This window comes from Aethina tumida, chromosome 6, assembly GCF_024364675.1.
Source record: "Aethina tumida isolate Nest 87 chromosome 6, icAetTumi1.1, whole genome shotgun sequence".
NCBI lineage: Eukaryota > Metazoa > Arthropoda > Insecta > Coleoptera > Nitidulidae > Aethina > Aethina tumida.
The window spans coordinates 16,152,739-16,173,643 of record NC_065440.1 but is presented as its reverse complement, the minus strand read 5'-3'; the positions used below and the strand labels follow the sequence as shown (position 1 = coordinate 16,173,643).

At 24.0% G+C, this 20,905-nt stretch overlaps 3 protein-coding genes and 1 non-coding gene across 4 annotated transcripts; 2 read left to right on the top strand and 2 right to left on the bottom strand.

Moving 5' to 3' along the window:
- Nucleotides 1–15,311: 15,311 nt before the first annotated feature.
- Nucleotides 15,312–15,383, top strand: Trnap-ugg (transfer RNA proline (anticodon UGG)). Its single transcript has one exon. It is a non-coding gene; the product is annotated as a tRNA-Pro (tRNA).
- Nucleotides 15,384–17,424: 2,041 nt separating this feature from the next.
- LOC109604240 (tetratricopeptide repeat protein 12) lies at nucleotides 17,425–18,847 on the bottom strand. Its single transcript, XM_020020772.2, has 4 exons — nucleotides 18,446–18,847; nucleotides 17,897–18,045; nucleotides 17,601–17,844; nucleotides 17,425–17,542 (listed from the first exon to the last, which is right to left on the bottom strand). The coding sequence occupies exons 1-4, from the start codon at nucleotides 18,720–18,722 to the stop codon at nucleotides 17,484–17,486; spliced, it is 729 nt and encodes a 242-aa protein (XP_019876331.1). The 5' UTR covers nucleotides 18,723–18,847; the 3' UTR covers nucleotides 17,425–17,483.
- LOC109604239 (small integral membrane protein 12-A) lies at nucleotides 18,825–19,355 on the top strand. The gene is made up of 2 exons (XM_020020770.2): nucleotides 18,825–19,020; nucleotides 19,070–19,355. Exons 1-2 carry the CDS (start codon nucleotides 18,891–18,893, stop codon nucleotides 19,192–19,194), a joined length of 255 nt encoding a protein of 84 aa, XP_019876329.1. The 5' UTR covers nucleotides 18,825–18,890; the 3' UTR covers nucleotides 19,195–19,355.
- A 386-nt stretch (nucleotides 19,356–19,741) lies between these two features.
- Nucleotides 19,742–20,541, bottom strand: LOC109604238 (6-pyruvoyl tetrahydrobiopterin synthase). The gene is made up of 3 exons (XM_020020769.2): nucleotides 20,220–20,541; nucleotides 20,089–20,168; nucleotides 19,742–20,034 (listed from the first exon to the last, which is right to left on the bottom strand). The coding sequence occupies exons 1-3, from the start codon at nucleotides 20,282–20,284 to the stop codon at nucleotides 19,757–19,759; spliced, it is 423 nt and encodes a 140-aa protein (XP_019876328.1). The 5' UTR covers nucleotides 20,285–20,541; the 3' UTR covers nucleotides 19,742–19,756.
- Between the last annotated feature and the right edge of the window lie 364 nt (nucleotides 20,542–20,905).

The following is a 20,905-nucleotide window of genomic DNA, read 5'->3' as shown; positions in this document are numbered from 1 at the left end:
GTACGCTCAAAAACAAGTGAACGATTCCGGCTGAAATGGGGAAAAGCAAAAAGAAACAAGGATGCTCGTCGGCACGTCGTGTTCTTCCTGTGAAAGTGCAATTATATAAAGTACAAGATGATAAGATTCGGTTGTGTTTGCTTAGAAAGCAAGCCTTTGGCATCGGTAATGTTCGATTACTCATTAACGTTGGCGTGTTAAGTGGATAGGAAAGAAATCGACGTGAAGCAGGAACGAAATCATGTCTGTAAACAAACCAAAGTGATTGTCGACGTTCCATTGCTGAAAGGTTTATTATCCTGCAAAGAATCTTGTTTAATTATAACTTTGATTGATTCTCATTAATTAAAAACAAATATATGTATTAATAAATTAGATTTTGATAGCAAAAAAAAAACATAAATATCAATGAAACATGAATTTTATGGTGGTTATTATTAAATTCTAAAAGGTTACAATTTAAATATTTTCAAAATGTTAAAAATTTAATAATTATTTTCAATATAATTATGAGTTTCTGTAATTAGAAACCTTTGTATTTATACTAAATAACATTAACATTTAAGATATTATTTAATAGTTACAAACGAATTATATAATTATGAATATGAAAAAGTTGCCTTAAAAAACTTAAATGTCAAAAATATGTTCTAGTTTTTGTGTAAACATTAAATTTGTGATGAACTTTTAATAAGAAATTACAAATTACTTTATGGCCCCATAAAAAATTTCTTCGTGGAAAGAAAAATTTAAAATAATTAACTAATTGTCTAATTTTGTCTAAAATTTGGTAAAAAAAATAAAAATTTATATTGAATTAAATAAAATATAAAATTTACTTTTTTTATTTTTGCCCAAAGAATTTGAGGAAAATTTGAGTAAAAATATTATAAATAATATAATTATTTTAATGCAACAATTTTTGTAGCCGTTCTTAATTTCACAACACAAAAGTGACAAATTTTAAAAAGTCCGTTCACCACTTAATTACATAATTAACTTTTAAACATTAGTGAATAGTTAATTGGCTGCGCAAAATTAAGAGAACACTTTTATCTCGAATTCGGGTCATCGAGTGTCTAGATGGCTTTTTTTAAGGTGCACTAGTCAATGAACCGAAGATAAGCTTGTTGTGGGCGCATGGGCGTGCTATAAACAATTATTACAAGGTCAAGTAAATTTAAAAAAAAAAAACTGATATTAAAGTTTTATAATCAAAAAGTAAATGAATAAAATTTATCCAATAAAATTGTTTGTTTCAATTCAAATAAGAAATAAATAAATTTAATTAGAATTTATATTTAATTAACTAAATTTAAAATATAACAGTTTACTCCAAAAAATCCAAAAAAAAAAAATATATATATTTGTTTATAAATTTTAAATTAAATAAAATTTATGTTGTTTTAAAAACTTTTGATGTTAATATTGTTAGTAATTAAAAAAATATTTAATCAATTTAATAAATTATTTTATAATAAAAAAATATTGAAATTAAAGTTTTATAATCAAAAAAATAAATGAATAAAATATATCCAATAAAATTGTTTGTTTCTATTCAAATAAGAAATAAATAAATTTAATTAGAATTTATATTTAATTAACTAAATTTAAAATACAACAGTTTACACCAAAAAATCAAAAAAAAAAAAAAATATATATTTGTTTATAAATTTTAAATTAAATAAAATTTATGTTGTTTTAAAATCTTTTGATGTTAATTTTGTCAGTAATTAACAAATATTTAATCAATTTAATAAATTATTTCATAATAAAAAAATAATAAACTTTCAAAAATGTTTTTTTTTTATAATATATTATTAATTAAATTTGTATTCCTTTAATTTTGTTTAATCCTTTAATTAACAAAACATTTTATTCTTTTTTAATAAAGAATTATAAATTTTGTAGCTTTTTTATTTGGACTTTAATTTTAATCTTAATAAATATCAAATTTTATAATTTTTATTTATTAAGATTAAAATTTTTTTTTAATAATTATTCAAATTTGTTTAATTAATTTTTATATTGCTTTAAAATTTTAATATTAAGCTAATCTTTTTTAATTAATAAATATTTAAAATATTTTCTAATAAAACATGATAAATTTTCAAGACATATTTATTCAGAATTTAAAATAAATTAAATGTTGAAATACTTCAGAATTTCAGGATTTTGTAATGTTAATTTTCTTTAATTAAATAAATATAATATTAAATCCTAATAAAAAATCTAAATTTTTTAGAAATTTTTCCATTTATTTAGAATTTCTGTTTAATTAATTTTCATATTAATTCAAAAATTTCAGATTTTTTTCAACGTTATTCTTTTTTAATTAATTAATATTTAAAATTTTATTTTATATTGATAAAAAGTGGCAATTTTTGAAGATTTATTACATTTATTTATAATTTTGTAGAATTTTTTATGTCAATTTTCTTTAATTGACAAATATTTTATTCAATTCCAATAAAAATTAATAAACTAAAATATGATAAATTTTCAAGACTTTTTTTGAATTACTTCTGAATTTCAGGATTTTCTTTAATCAACAAATATATAAAATTTTAATAAATCCTAATTAAAAAATTATAATTGTTTAAAATTTTTGTATTCATTTAGAATTTACTTAAGTTAAAAAATTTAAAAATTTTTTCAACATTAATTTTTTATATTTATTTAGATTTTTTTATTAATTTTTTTTTGCTTTAGAATATTTGAATTTTTTTTTTAACTTGAATATTTTTTAATTAATAAATATTTTTTTATGTATTTTATTTTATTCTAATAAAATTTGATAAATTTTATATTACATATTATTTAGACTTTAAAATAAATTAAATTTTGAATTACTTCAGAATTTCAGGATTTTAATATTAATTTCCTTTAACGTTGAAGAAAAATACTAAAATTTTAAAATCATGTAAAATTTAATTAAACAGAAATTCTAAATAATTATAAAAATCTTAAAAATTTATAATTTTTTATTAGAATTTACTAAAACATTATATGTTTGTTAATTATTGATTAATATTTAAAATTATATTCTATTTTAATAAAAAAACTATTTTTCAAGACTTCATATTCATATTTATTTAGAATATAAAATAAATTATATTTTGTATTATTTCAAAATTTCAGGATTTTTTTATGTAAATCTTCTTTAATTAACAAATGTTTTATACAACTCTAATAAAAAATGATAAATTTTCCAATTTTATTTAGATTTTTTTAATTAATTTTTTCATTGCTTTAAGGTGTTTGAATTTTTTTTAACGTCAATATTTTTTAATTAATTGATGATAATTTTCCAGACTTATTATTTGGAATTTAAAATAAATAAATTTTGAATTACTTCAGAATTTCAGGAATTTTAATATTAATTTTCTTTAATTAACAAGAACATAAAATTGTGTTAAATTCTAATAAAAAATTATAAATTTTTTAGATTTTTATATTTATTTAGAATTTCTGTTTAAATAAATTTTACAAAATTTTAGAATTATTTTCAACGTTAATCATTTTTAATCAATTAATATTTAAAATTTTCTTCTATTTTAATAAAAAAACACAATTTTTCAAGACTTATTATATTTATTTAGAATTTAAAATAAATAAAATTTTATATTACTTCAGAATTTCAGGAGTTTTTAATATTATTCCAATAAAAAATGATATATTTTCAAGATTTTTTATATTCAATTATATTTTTTTATAATACTTTACTATTTTATAATCTTTTTTAATCTATCTATTTAAATTATTTTATTTTTGCTAATAAAATATGATAAATAATTTAATTTATAAAATTTTTATATTATGTTAGATTTTTATTAATTATTTAAAGATTATTATATTGTAATAAGAATTTTACAAACATTTTTATTCTTATTTAGCAAATATTTAAATTTTCATTATATCTCATAAATAAATATACTTGTTTCAGTCAGTCGGAAGAGAAATCAAGTTTTTAATCAATTTTCATAACAATTACTCTTATTTCCAATATTTTTTTATTTGAATTAGTGTATTATTTTTTTTTACGAAACCAGTTGGATGGTTCCGCGCCTCCGCCACTGTTCCCCATTCGGCCGGTACTTTCTTTTCAGGGCGGAACGTGCCGAAAGACGAGAGACGCATCTTCCGGCAATAGAAAGCGACCGGACCACACCGCGTCGGAACGTCTCCAACTGAAAAACACCTTTTCCAACAACTCCTCCGTCTCTCGGACCCATCCAGAACTCCGTCGGGGAAGCACCGGCGGGTCGGAGCCGGCGGCAATCTTAACGTAGGTCGAAAGCGAGATGAAAATTCCGCGAGTGCGATTTCACTCGTCCGGAGGTAAAAATCACTTAAACAGTCGGCGCTGGCAAAATTACAAAACATCTACCCGACAGGCAAGTGCAAGAGACTCGTAAAACGAACCGTAAAACGGGACGGAGCGGTTTCCTGATTCGTATTTCGCATCGAAAATAGAAAGTCACATCGCGTACGAAATCGCAATTATTATCATTATTATTGCCGTTCGTCGTTTGGGAGATATGAGACGGATGATTTTCGTTTGCATACGGGACACGGTTGCGTAATGCCCGTTTTTGATTTAATTTTACCGATTTATTGCCGGATTTATTGTCGTGTTTGTAGTGTGTGTGTGTGTGTGTGTGAGGCCCCGGACTTTTTAACGGCGACGGTTTACGGTTTCCGGGATTCGTGTAATGCACTCGTGGATTTTTATTGCTTTTTGACTTTTTTTGTCGATCGGCTGCAACATTGTCCATCAAACTTAATAACTTTTGTACATGTGTCGTAACTTTACAAAGCTTACAACTATGATGTAACATTAAGAAAGACTATTCTGTAAAGACAATGTAAAGACAATTTTTTGTTACTTAAAATTAATAATTTTAAATATCTAAATAATACAAATATTAATAATAATTTTATTTTTCATATTTTAAAATTAAAAAATTGGTGAATTATTAGTTTGATTTTTCAAATATTTGAAAATTGGTATAATTTTTATTTTTTTTTTAACAATTTATTTTCTTTATAATTTTATCCGAATATTAAAAATCTCAAAAATAAACTTCAAAATATTTATTTTAGATATTTCTAATTCTTCAGTCTATTTTTTGTTGTATATATCCCAATATTAATTTAAACATATAATTTTTAAATTTTTTAAATTCTATGAAAGAAAAATATATAAAATTCTAATTTTCTCAAATTTTTATGATATTTTGTATTTTCACAATTTTTAATTTATATTTATTTATTAAATTTCTGAAAAAAATTAAAATTTAAAGAAAAACTTTTATAATTTTAGCTTTTATGATTTAACTTTCACTTATTTTTCAATAATTTATTTTCTTCATTCTTTTATCTGACTATTAAAAATCTGAAAAATTGATTACAGGATATTTTTTTTATATATTTCCAATTTTTCAGTCAATTTATTTTTTGTATCTTCGAATAATAATTTTTAAAATTCTTAAATTTTATGATAGAAAAATAAGTACAGATATTTTTGTTTTATCAAATTTTCATGGTAATTTGTATTTTCACAATTTTTAATTTATGGTTTTTTATTAAATTTCTGAAAAAATTGAAGATTTTTGAAATTTAAAATTTAAATTTATATATTTTTAATTATTATGATTAAATTTACATATTCTATTTATTTTCATCATTCTATCTGAATATAAAAATATGAAAAATTAATTACAGAATATTAACTTTACATATTTCCAATTTTTTAGTCAATTTATTTTTTGTATATCTTTCAATATTAATTTTTAAATTTCCTAAATTTTATGAAAGAAAAATAAACACAGATATTTTTATTTACTCAAATTTTATGGTAATTGTATTTTCACAATTGTTAATTTATGTTTTTTTTATTAAATTTCTGAAAAAATTGAATAATTTTGAAATTTAAAGTTTAAAATTATATATTTTTAATTATTATGATTAAATTTATATTTTTTGACAATTTATTTTCGTAATTCTATCTGAATGTTAAAAATCTGAAAAATAAATTACAGAATATTTACTTCATATATTTCCAATTTTTCAGTCAATTTATTTTTGTATATTTTTCAATATTAATTTTTAAATTTCCTAAATTTTATTAAAGAAATATAAACACAGATATTTTTATTTTCTCAAATTTTCATGGTAATTTGTATTTTCACAATTTTTAATTTATGTTTTTTTATTAAATTCCTAAAAAAATGAAAAATTTTGAAAATTTAAAGTTAAAATATTTATATTTTTAATTATTATGATTAAATTTATATTTTTGATAATTTATTTTCTTCATTCTTTTATCTGACTATTAAAAATCTGAAAAATTAATTACAGAACATTTACTATTTCCAAATTTTAGTCAATTTATTTTTTGTGTAAGTTTTAATATTAATTTTTAAGTTTCTTAAATTTTATGAATGAAAAATAAACACAGATATTTTTATTTACTCAAATTTTTATGGTAATTTGTATTTTCACAATTTTTAATTTATGGTTTTTTATTAAACTTCTGAAAAAAATTGAAAAATTTTGAAAATTTATAGTTAAAATTTTTAAATTTTTAATTATTTTGATTAAATTTATATTTTTTGACAATTTATTTTCTTCATTCTTTTATCTGAATATTAAAAATGTGAAATTTTAATTTCAGAATATATTCTTTATATAGTTCCAATTTTTCAGTCATATTTATGTACCTTTCAATATTAATTTTTAAATTTCTTAAATTTTATGAAAGGAAAATATACACAGATATTTTTATTTTTTAAAATTTTCATAGTAATTTGTATTTTCACAATTTTTAATTTTTAGTTTTTTATTAAATTTCTGAAAAAAATGAAGAATTTTGAAAATTTAAGGTTAAAATATTTATATTTTTAATCATCATGATTCAACTTATATTCTTTTACAATTTGTTTTCTTAATTCTTCTATCTGAATATTAAAATCTGAAAAATTAATTTCAGAATATTCACTTTAAATATTTTTTGTCAATTTTAATCTAAAAACAATTTTTTTAAGTTTAAATTTAAATATTTTATATTTTTTAACAAATTTTTTATAATTTAGAACAATTATTTTCTTAATTATTGTAAGAATCTGAAAAATTACAATTTATTTATTTTAAAATATATGTACTTAAAAATAAACAAATTTTTTTATAATTATTTTTTAAATTTTATATTTTTTCTATCTAAAAATAATTAATTATATGTTTTTATATTTTGTAAAATTATATATACACATATATTTTTTTTGTTTAAATTTTTTCTAATGCACAAAGTTGTGTCCAATTTTTAACACAAAACAAAACATTGTCTTAAATACATAACAGTCGAAAGTGTCGAAAGGAAAAAATGAACAAAACAAAAAAAAAAAGACAAGAGACACGAAAAACGTTCGAAAATTAAGAGAAAACAACAAATTTTTGTGCGCAAACCGACCGACAGTTATATTTACAGTTAATAAGAAGTACATAGTTATTTTAATTATACGGGCTGTAAATACGGGAACGGATTTACAACTCCATAGACGCAGCATCCACTTAAATTAACGACCGTACGAATCGGCGCGATTAAATATTTCGTAATAAAACAGCCAGGCGTTCGTTAAAATAAATAAATCGCTGAAATTTCAAACAAAAATTTCACAATAGAACATGTGCTCGGCAAGAGGACGACCTCACATAATTACCCTTATTTCTTTATTAGCCAATTAAGCTGAATTATGGCTGCCTGCCTTAGCCGGCATACGAATTCCTCGTTAGCTCGTACGTTCCCCAACAATTCTCCAATTTACCCGGCTAATTTCGTTAGATGACACAGTACATGTCCGCGTAATAACAGCGTGCCGCATGCTGGGTGAAATTCACCTCTCTTCTTCTGCGCCCGAAGAAACTGGAACGGCCCCAGTTTTACATTTATTTATTTTTATTTTTTTTTTTTTTGGATTTTTAACGGTGCGACCGAAAATGATAACGACGACTCGCTCCTCACCGTAATCCCCATAAAATCCACCGTTTTATGTAACTAAATCTCTTCCTAGATTCACTTTTTTACATAAAACGAATCAAAATTGTTGCAGTTGTTATATGATCAGGTTTTTGTCGCGTTGCATAATTTTATAATGCAGAATGACATTTTTTAAAATGTCCCTTCACTGTTTTAATTATGTAACGAATGTTCGTTATGAATTATTAATTTGTAACACTTTTTTGGCGATTTGGATCAGTACTTTAATATACTGAAGATGTATCAATTGGTATTGTTAATAATACATTTTTGGACGTAATTTAATCTTTAATTATTATTATTGAAACTAATTAAAAATAATCAATTGTCAAACATTTAAGTATATAATATTTATAAAGAATAATTAAATAATATATCTTGATGAAAGATTGTTATAAATATTTACATTCTTTTAATCTGGATATAAGAATAATTTTTTAGATAAAATATGGAGGTACCAATACAAGAATAAATAAATATATAAAAATTACAAATTATTAATATATTGATTAATTATTAGTATTAAAAATATTTTTCATTTTTTAATAAAATAATCACAAATTAAAATTATATTTATTTATAACATAAAAAATGAATATTACTGTCATATTTAGGAAATTTATTTTCTTCACTTAAAATCTGAATAATAAGTTTTAGGATATTTGTTTGTCGAATTTCTCTCCTGTTTAATCTAGAAACATATTTTTTAAGTTAAATTCAAATATTTTATGTATTTTTTAACAAATCAATGATAATATGGCCAATTATTTCCTTAATTATTGTAAAAAATTCAATAATAAATTTTATGATTTATTTTGAAATGTACTAAAATAATTAAATAATTAAAAAATAAGTCAATAAAATATTATAATATTTTTTTAAATAAAATGTGGAGATACCAATATAAGAATAAATAAAGATATAAAAATTATAAATTATTGAATTATTGATTAATTATTAGATTTTAAAATAAAATAAATTTTGTAATTATCTTTTTTTTCATTTTTATCACAAATTAAAATTATATTAATTTATAATAAAAAATAAACATTACTGTTACATTTAAGAAATGTGTCAATTTATTTTCTTCATTTAAAGTCTGAAAAATACATTAAATATTTCCAACATTTTTGACAATTACATGATTTATTTTGAAATGTATTAAAATAATTGAATAATTTAAAAAATAAGTCACTAAATTTAATATTTTTTTAAAAATAAAATATAGATATTCCAATATAAGAATAAATAATTATATAAAAATTATAAATTATTAATTTATTGCTTAATTATTAGATTTAAAAATAAAACAAATCTTGAAATTAATTTATTTTTCATTTTTTAATAACATTATCACAAATTAAAATTATATTAACTTATAATATAAAAAATTTCTGTCATATTTAAGAAATTTGGCAATTTATTTTTTTCATTTAAATCTGAAAAATACATATCAGGATCTTTATATTAAGTATATCAAATTTTTTTGACAATTTAGTGATTTATTTTGTAATATATTAAAATAATTTAATAATTTAAAAAATAAGTCACTAAAATTAATATTCTTTTAAATAAAATATGGAGATGCCAACATAAGAATAAATAAATATATGAAGATTATAATTAATTTATTGATTAATTGTTAGATTTAAAAATAAAACAAATCTTGAAATTAATTTATTTTTCATTTTTTTATAACATTATCACAAATTAAAATTATATTAATTTATAATAAAAAAATGTACAGTATTAACATATTTAAGAAATTTGACATTTTATTTTCTTCATTTAAAATTTGAAAAATACATTTCAGGATATTTAAATTAAATATTTCCCACATTTTTAGAAATTTGATGATTTATTTTGAAATGTATTGAATAATTGAATAATTTAAAAAATAAGTCACTAAAATTAATATTTTTTTTAAAATAAAATTTATATATTCCAATATAAAAATAAATAATTATATAAAAATTATTAATTATTAAAATTAAAAATAAAACAAATTTTGAAATTAATTTATTTTTATTTTTTTCAAATATGGATCATAAATTTCGGGATATTTATATCAAATATTTCCAACTTTTTTGGTAATTTGTTTGTCGAATTTCTTTTCAGTTTAATCTAAAAACATATTTTTTAAGTTTGATTTTAAATATTTTATTACTATTATTTTTTTAACAAATAACAAAGAATTTTTTTGTTTTACGTTTTACATTTCTTTACTTAAAACTATTTATATAATAATAATTATTGAAAAATTAATTTAAAAAGTAAATAAGAAGTTTTTTAATTATATTTAAATAGTCAATTTTAGTAAAAATTTTAATTTTGTTTGGTTATAACCATACACTTTCCTTTTTTTAATAAAAATCCAAAATAACAATTTAAATACATAATAAATTTTTATTAATAATTAAAACAATATAATTAGTTAACTTTCTTTTTGTAGAATCATAAAAAATAAATAATAAGTTAAAATAATAATAAAAAAAGTAATTTTCTGTATCTATAAAAACACTCTTAAGCTCTTAAAATTTATTTTAATTATTTTATTTAATCACCGATCGATTATTTCATATTGGAAATAATTATGACTTAACTACAATTAAATTTTTATGCAATATTTAACAAAATAAAATTTTATATTCAATGAAATGCGGGAATTTCAATAACTAATTGATTAATTCGTTTATTCGAATTAATAATAAACAACAATTTGTCTGTAACGTGTCATTATTAAATGTTAATTTAATTGTTTTCGCCACCAAATTACATTAATATGCAATTAACTTTCACCATCGTTATAATTTCTATGTAAATAATCCGATAACCGGTGAGTTTATCAACCTCACACAACAAATCATCTCGCCACAACCAACAACAACAAAAGTTCATAACTTATCACCACGGCTAATTACCGTTCCGTGCCGAACGTCCCGATATCCATCGGGATTTCCCATGGTTACCGCGAAAATAATTAATAATAATAATAAAAAAAAAATGGTGGCGCATCTTTAATTGTGCAACCGAAGAGCTGTGCGGCTGTGCCGGTGCCGCGGCAGCCGCATCGTTTTTATTTTTGTTTGGCCAACAATGACATGGGAACGGACCGAGCGTCCCATTGTTGCGCTGAAAACGAGGAGAAAACCTTGAGAAACGGCCAAGTTCAGAGCCCATTCATGGACACATTATTCCCATTTCGCCATTCATTAGGAGCGGCATTATCGCACGGGGGAAATTTATTAATTGCTAATGTTTCCTTCGCCGTTTTAGGATTTTATTTTTTTAGCTTAATTTGGTATTTTGTGCGGCGGTGTTCAACCCTAAAACTTATGTTTAAGCTATTAATTAATGCTATTTACTGCATAATTTCTTAATTATCTTAATAAACTAATTAGGAAATACTGTGTGCATTCATTATACACAATTTTATGCTGTTGTTAGCTGTTTATTAAAGGTTCCACGATAGAAAAATTGAAAGGGGCATTTTTACAGATGTTAAATATCATTAAATTTATTGATTTTTCATTAGAAATCTAGAAAATATATAAAAATGAGGTTTTTACCAATTGATTTAGCACATATTTATTAGTTTTTACAAAGAAATTTAATAATATTTGCTAAAAATTGAAGGTTATATGATAAAAAGACTGAAACAGGCATTTTTACAGATGTTACTTATCTTTAAATTTATTGATTCTTTATGAGAAATCTAAAAGAGATGCAAAAATGAGGTTTTCACCAATTGACTTAGCTCATATTTATTAGTTTTCACAAAGAAATAATAATTTTTGCTAAAAATTAAAGGTACTATGATAAGAAGACTGAAACAGGCAGTTTTACAGATGTTAACTATCATTAACTTTATTGATTTATCATGAGAAATTTAGAAGATATACAAAAACGAGGTTTTCAACAATTGATATAGTACATATTTTTTAGTTTTTGCAAATAAATTTAATAATTTTTGCTGAAAATTAAATGTTCTACGATAAAAAGACTGAAACAGGCATTTTTACAGATGTTATTTATCATTAACTTTATTGATTTATCATGAGAAATTTAGAAGAGATACAAAAATGAGGTTTTCACCAATTAATTTAACACATATTTATTAGTTTTTGCAAATAAATTTAATAATTTTTGCTGAAAATTAAATTTTCTACGATAAAAAGACTGAAACAGGCATTTTTACAGATGTTAACCATCATTAATTTTATTGATTTTTCATGAGAAATCTAAAAGAGATACAAAAATGAGGTTTTCACCAATTGATTTAGCACATATTTATTAGTTTTTACAAAGAAATTTAATAATTTGTACTAAAAATTAAATGTTCCACGATAGACAGACTGAAACAGGCATTTTTACATATGTTACTTATCATTAACTTTATCGATTCTTCATGAGAAATCTAAAAGAGATACAAAAATGAGGTTTTTATCAATTGATTTAGCATATATTTATCTATCATTAAATTTATTGAATGTTCATGAGAAATCTAGAAGAGATACAAAAATGAGATTTTTACCAATTGTTTTAGCACATATTTGTTAGTTTTCACAAAGAAATTTAATAATTTTTGCTAAAAATTAAAGGTTCTATGATAAAAAGACTGAAACAGGCATTTTTACAGATGTTTTTTATCATTAAATTTATTGATTCTTCATGAGAAATTTAAAAGAGATACAAAAATGAGGTATTCACCAATTGATTTAGCACATAATTATTAGTTTTCACAAAAAAATTTAATAATTTTTGCTAAAAATTAAAGGTTCTACGATAAAAAGAGTGAAACAGGCATTTTTACTGATGTTAACTATCACTTAATTTATTGATTTCTCATGGGAAATCTAGAAGAGATACAAAAATAAGATTTTTACCAATTGATTTAACATATATTTATTAGTTATTGCAATGACATTTAATAATTATTGTTAAAAATTAAAGGTTCTACGATAAAAAGACTGAAACAGGCATTTTTTCAGATGTTAGCTTATCATTAATTTTACTGATTTTTCATTCAGGAAAATTTAGAAAATATTCAAAAACATGTTTTTACCATCTTTCTTTATTATTGTAGTTTATTAATTTTATTTTAATATGAAACCATAACCGATAATTATCAATTAATTTACATAGAAGTTGAATTATGCATTTTCTATCTCGTAATTCTATTAAGTATTAAAATTGCCTATCAATAATGCACGACTGCGTTATTCACTTCGGACATTATAATATTGGAAACTCGATAAGAACCAGCAAAAGACAATCTATCCAACAAAATTGTCCCAGTCACTTCGAAATGCGATATCAAAACGAAGAGAGAGTGGTTCAGTAAAAGTAAAGAGATTAATAGTAATTTATTTAATAATAGTCCCTGCGTTTACTATGTAGGAGAAATACCGAACGAAACTTTGACTTTCGACGGAATTATCTCCGTGTCGGGCCGCGTTCCAATCGTTTTTCCGACCCAGATTTCGCACGTTCGTAACAATCGAGACTGTATCGATCGATTTGGACAGGATGTCGATGATCGAATTATCACGATTATTAAGGCGTCGCCGTTCTTTACGTTATATAAAACCAGGATACAATTTACTCCAAACAAAATCGATTCGAACAATTAAATTTCGAATCGTTTCCTGCGACCATTTTTATTATTTTTAATTTGCGAAAATCGTTTAGAAAACGCCTTGCGGATTTGTTAAAGTGAATTAAAATTGAATATCTGTCGAACTAGTTGGGTAATTAACTTGGTTAATTGTTTATTTACTGATACAAATGACTGTTTTACATATTTCTGCCATTCAACTCGTTTAATGCTTTTTAAAAAGTATTAATAAAACAAAACAAAGCGCTTTCACACGATTTTCAAACAAATGGAATAAAGAAACAAAACGAGAGAATAATTAAGAGCATTTATTGTTCTCGTTTAATCCCATGATCAGATATGAATACATTGTATTTATTAATAGTGTTTTATTTATAATTTTTAGTCAAATCGTTTCTACGTGACTGATTTAATTAACGTCGATTACATCAGTAATTTCATTTTAATGATATTTTTATTAATAAAGTTGATGCTACCATTTGTTTCAGACTTTTTATAATATTACATTTAATTTTAAATAAAAATTAATGTTTTCTTTATTGGAATAGTAATAAATATGTGCTAAATCATTTGGTATAAACCTCATTTTTGTATCTCTTTTAGATTTCTCATGAAAAATCAATAATGAAAGTTAACATCTGTAAAAATGCCTGTTTCAGTCTTTCTATCGTAGAACATTTAATTTTTAGCACAAATTATTAAATTTCTTTGTGAAAACTAATAAATACGAGCTGAGTCAATTGGTAAAAACCTTATTTTTGTATCTCTTTTAGATTTCTCATGAAAAATCAATAAACTTTAACATCTGTAAAAATGCCTGTTTCAGTCTTTCTGTCGTAGAACCTTTAATTTTTATCAAAAATTATTAAATTTCTTTGTAAAAACTAATAAACATGTGCTAAATCAATTGGTAAACTTCATTTTTGTGTCTCTTCTACATTTGTAATGAAAAATCAATAAAGTTAATGATAGTTATAGACATCTGTAAAAAAGCATTGAAATATCTATATTTTTTAATGAAAATAATTGAATTTTTTGTGCAAATTAAAAAATTAATTATAAGTCAATTAATTAGAAAATTAATAAACTTAAAAATAAACTTCAATAGCAACTGAACTTTTAGATTATCCTTAATCTTTTAATAATTTTCATTAAAAATTGAAGTTTTGCAATAAACTACAAAAACAGACTATTTATAAATTTTAGTAAAACCGTGTTTTACGTAACAAGTTTCAATTACCTCGATTACATCGTCTTCAGTTATTCAACTTTAATGACATTTTTATTAATTGAATTTATGTAACACGTCGTTAAATAACTATGCAATTTATGTTTGTCAATTCGCCAAAAATCAAACGTAGTTATTTCCTTAAATAGGTGTGTATGGATTTTGCTTTCTATAGAAAACCATAATTTCTTAAGTAACCCAATTTAATTGTATTATTGTGTCCCAAAATTGCCAAAAATTGTCAATAGTAATTAAGCATTTATAAATATGTGAGTTTTTGATTAATTATCTATATATATATATATATATATATATATATATATACACTCCACAAATATAAACTGAAGAATTAATAAATTAATTAAAATATTGTTTATTTAGGACAAAGTCTGGTTTAAATAATGATAGATTAATAATCTTACCATAGAGGCTCAATGGTCTAGGGGTATGATTCTCGCTTTGGGTGCGAGAGGTCCCGGGTTCAAATCCCGGTTGAGCCCAACTTTTTTCCCCATCAACGTTGCTTAATTTCACGCCGATTTCAGTCCTGAATAAATCACCATAAATCAACATTAGAAATCACGGTTTTCTTTCATATTTTCAGCAGTTTCACAATTACATATAAATTGTGCAGTCGATCGATTATCATCTTCAAACGACATTTTTAATGTTTATGGGTGTGTTCGACGGTTAATTTACGTGTTACGAAAACTTTACGACGAACGTGTTGCGTCCTTTTTGTTTTCACAACGCCGTGTTAAATTCTAACGTTTTGTTTTTATGTGTGTGTGTGTGTGTGCACGGTGTCTGGGCCGCAGTGCCGCAATAATTTGTTTTGTGCAAATTTCCATTGCATCGGACACATGGCCGGCGCAATTTCGGTTTCGTTTTTCGATTAAAATGGCGAAAAAACTTTTACTCGAACCATATGTTACCTTTTGATGATGGTGCGATGTGTGTGCCGGTGCCGATTTCACCTATTGTCTATTTAAACAAGGTTCAATATTATAGTAAAATACGCCTTCACTTACGATATAAATAAATTTGTAAGGGAATAATGGAGCTGTTATAATTAAATGAAAACGGGGATTGTTCAGTGTGCAAGAAAGTTACAATAATGCACGGTGTAAATTAATTTTGATGTGAACAATCGCAGTATAAATTTAATTGCAGTATAAACACTTATTAATAATTTATTAAAACATATAATTTATTGAACACTAAACACTTGGAAGTAAGATTTCTTTCAGGTTTCTCTTTATATCTGTAACAACCTCTGAAAAATGCCATAAATTAGTTCATAAAATATTTTCAGTTTATTAACTGTTAACTATTAAATATCCTTATTTTTACTTAAAATAATTTAAAACATAAAGTATAATAAAATAAATAATTTTATTCATTTTCAGCATTGTTGAACCTTCAATGAAGTTTAATTTTTTTAAATATAACAAAATAAATAATTATTTTTCAATTTTGTTAAACCTTCAACAAAGTTTAAATTATTTTAATTTTACATATAAATAAATTTGGAGTGTCTGTTTAATATGTAATATTGAAATAACCGTTTTTTACTACATGCATATGAATACATACACCAAAATAACATTTTTTACAATTTTTGGAAATTGATCCTATGGAAAATAATCATATGGATTTTGTTCGTATGGAAAATGATCGTATGAATTTTGATCGCATGGAATTTGATCATATGGAAAATGATCGCATGAAATTTGATCATCTGGAAAAATGATCGCATGGATTTTAATCGTTTTGGAAAATGATCGTATGTATTTTAATCGTTATGGAAAATGATCGTATGGATTTTAATCATTATGGATTTTGATCGTATGGAAAATGATGGTATGGAAAATGATCGTATGTATTTTGATCGTACGGATTTTCATCGTATGGAAAATGATCGTATGGAATTAGGTCACTTTACGTGTTTAGTAAATTTTTACGTTTTTCGTAACATCGTTATAATATAAAACTCTTTGTTTACTGTATGTATATATATTTTTTTAAGGCTACCACTCGTTAATTACAATTAATGCACCCAAGAAATTTGGAGAGTATGGCTCATTAGTATTTACTACTCATACGGGAAATTTTGTGTCTTAAAATATATTAAAAATGTTTTAAAGTAGAAAATATAACAAAATAAATAATTTCATTAATTTTCAGTTTGGTAAACTTTCAACAAAGTTTAATTTAACATTTTTAATTCTAATTTAAGATAATTTTTGCATGATACAATATGACAAAATATAAAAAAGTTAAACCTTCAACAAAATTTATAAAAATTTTTAATTAAAATTTAATATAATTTTTTGTCTTAAAATAAATTAAACATGTTTTAGATATATAACAAAATAAATATTTTCATTTTCAGTGTTGCGAAACGTTAAACAAGGTTAATTTTTTTCATTTACTGTTTTAAATTGCATAAAAATAGTTAATAAAATATTTTTAATTAAAACTTAATACAATTTTTCTAATTTAATTTTTTGCATTCGATTATGAATTAAATCTAATTAATAATCAATTAAAACGTATAATTTATTAAACACAAAACATTAACTAGTAACAATAAATTGTTACAAAGAAATAACTTGTGAGATTTCTTTCGGATCCTTGGTCAAATCCTTAACAAATTCTGAAACAAAAAAAAGTTAATTAGCACCCGTTAATTGTATTTTATAAACTAATAATACTTTCGATAAATTCCAACTGACTGGGATTCCGTTCCTTGGCCTCTTTAATGGCACGATGAAACTCCGGGTAGTCTTTCAAATAGAAATTCGCCTTTGCCAACAACAGCCAACTTCTGATCCCGTCTTCGTTCAATTTCAACGCCCAATTCAAGTCTGAAATTGCTTTCTCGTACAACTTTAGTTTGATACAAGTCAAAGCTCTGTTGTTGTACAATAGGCAACTGTCTTTTATCAAATCAATCGCCTGAAATGGTTTTAAGTTGATTAATTAAGCAGGAATTTAGCTTTTTTTATACTTTGTTGTACAAAGTTAAAGCTTTTTCATACTCCTCCAGTCTGAAAGCTTTGGTGGCCTGTTTTTTTATCGTTTCCATTCGTTCAGTACGTACAAGTTTGTCGTGGTGGCGTCTGTCAGCGTCTTTGCTCATCTCCTCCATCCAAACCTCTAAATAATAAGCTTAATGGTTTTAAAAAATATTTATGGTGGTAAAAACTGGAACTAGTAAAAGGGGGAACCCCACAGAGTCAATGACGCTACAGTAACATTATGGAAAAATCAATTTGACTGAATTGTGGGTTTGTATTTTGGGGTAATACACATCAAATTTAAAGACGTTTGGGCCAAAGTTTGGGGAAATATGAGGGAAAAACAATTTTTAAAACATAACTTTGAAACCCCTATTTTCTTTAGGAGACACTTTAAAAAAAAATATTTTTTAGAAATTCCTCATTACTGGACGTGTTGTACGTGCTCCCAAATTTTCACCACCCATTTTCAAAATGAAAATTTGACAACTAAAATTCCGTACGTCACCCCGGGAAGGAAAAACCCGAAAAAACTTTACCAGGATCCATGGTGGAACCGTCCTGCGACGTTTCCTTCTTGTGCAACGCCTTTTTGTTCAAAACTGTGCGGTCGCAGTTGACTTTGATCACCACTTGGTTCACGTCGGTGATTTTCTCCTCGACGTCGGACTCCCCCAAGTACCTTTTCGCCTCCAAGTCCGCAACTCTCCTCTCGTCGCTGTCGCTCGAATTCATTTTCTTGATGATTTTATTGATGTCGTCTACTTTCACGAGGAAATTGTTGAATTCCTCTTCGGTGTCGCGGTTTAGGGCCATTTCCTTCGGAAATTATCGACGAAACTTAGTTGCCAAGTTAATAGTTTTGTTGTAACAACGCGGGAATGTATGCAACCCGGATTGCGTCCGAGTTATTTGAAAATTGCCAAATTTTGTCTGACATTGACGTCAGTGGTTGGCAAATTTTGATTTTACAAATTCATACAGATGTGGCCCGTTTTTTACGCAGCTTTAAGGGGCTATGCCCCGTACATCACGTTACCGTTCGCCGCATTGGTGGGTTTTATAGGTTATAACTTGGAAAACATCTTGTCCGACAAATATACACCTTACAACAGTAAGTAACTATTATTTAAACAAATATCGTGTTAATTGGGGGCTTTTAGAGTCAATTGAAGAACAACGTAGGGAAAGACTGCTGGCCGAAGGCAAATTGCAACACACTGACAATGTGGAGAAGGCTCGTTACACCAATGTTCTAGAAGCCAATTTAAGTCCATCGTTACAATGAATACCTTAGTTTATTGACGGGATTCATTATTAGGTAGCTGTGTGGAACGTTTTAAATAAATGAAGAGCCATTTTTTGTTGGTTTCTTTTCAATGGTAATAATTGTATATACAATGTACATATTTTAGTTTTTACTTAATTAAAATAGTTTTTACCTGACAAGTTGGCTTTAGTAATGTTATCCTAATCTCATTACAACTTTAGTTCAACATATCATACCTGTTTGATTTAGTTTTGTATGAAAATCACTTTAATGTTCTTTGGACATTAAACCTCTTTAGAATCTAAGTTAATATCTCATTATTGGAAATTTTATTAGACTAAATTGTAGGTACATATTTCAGGACAATACACATCAAATTTCAACTCAATTGGACCAAGGGTTAAAGAAATGTAGGAAAAAATGATTTTGGTAATTTAATTTCTAGAGGCTGTATTTACTAACCCTGTGTATCGTTTAGAAAAAAAAATTATTGAAATTTTCTTCATGATTGGACATATTCTACATGTTCCCACATTTTAATAATGCCTAGTATAATATTACACAATAAATCTAGTTAAATTTATTCTCCCCTGTATTTGACAATATTGTTTTCAGTTTCATGCACCTCAACTTCATACAAAAGTTCAGGCTGCTCCATGACTTCCTTCAGCCTCTTCCATATGTAAATGGTGAGATTCTCGGTGGTGCTGGGCTTGTCCTGAAAATATTCAACATCCTTGTCCAAGTTTCGGTGGTCCATCTCCTTCATTATGGCCTCGTCCATGTACTTTTTCAGGTCAGTCATGTTCATGACCATGCCAGTCTGTGGGTCAACCTCCCCAAACAGGGTGACGAACACTAAAAATAAACATAATTTATCTGTACTAAATTAGGGATTAACCACCAACAAACCGGTGTAGTTGTGGCCGTGCCCGTTCGGATGGTTGCACTTGCCGTACAGCTCCTGGTTGATACCATCTGGTAAATAAATACTGATTTTGGTATTTTACAATCGACTGATTTGTGCTGTTTTTGGGGTTTACCTGTGCAAACGGTGGCATGCCGAAAACGTCATTCTGCGGGTCATGTATACTTTGTGGCTTGCCATTATTTTGTTTTGGGTTACGAAGTTTATCAATTTGTGACGACAGTAAACAGTGGTAAACAGCTTTTACTTTCTTTTGATAGTAAACAGGTGTTTTTAACTGGCACTAGTAATATTGCCCATTATAATTTATTAATTCGATATTTGCCAAATAAATGGTTAGTTCAAGCCATAAATTTATATTTATGGAAACATATTACGTACTAAAATTATGAAATTAATACGATAAAAAGAGTAATTAAAACAATTATTAATTATTCAATTATATGCGGAACTTGCCAAATGAATCATTATATTAGAATTCTATAAATTATCATAGAAGGACTGAAGTGTCACCATAGATGTCACTAGTTGTCTTAAACTTGCTTCAAAAATTTATTGACTAAAATATTTATTATTAATTAATATTGTAATAATGTTTGTTATTAATTACTTCAGTTACTTAACGTTATAATACAGTTAATATTTTTTTTTGGTTTTAGACTTAATAATTATAACAATAAATAATTTATTTAGTTTTTATTAATATATTTTGATAATATAAATAAATACTTTAATTCTGTAAAATAAATGTAGATATTAAAAATTTATTAATTTTTGATGATTGTTAATATAAATGAACAT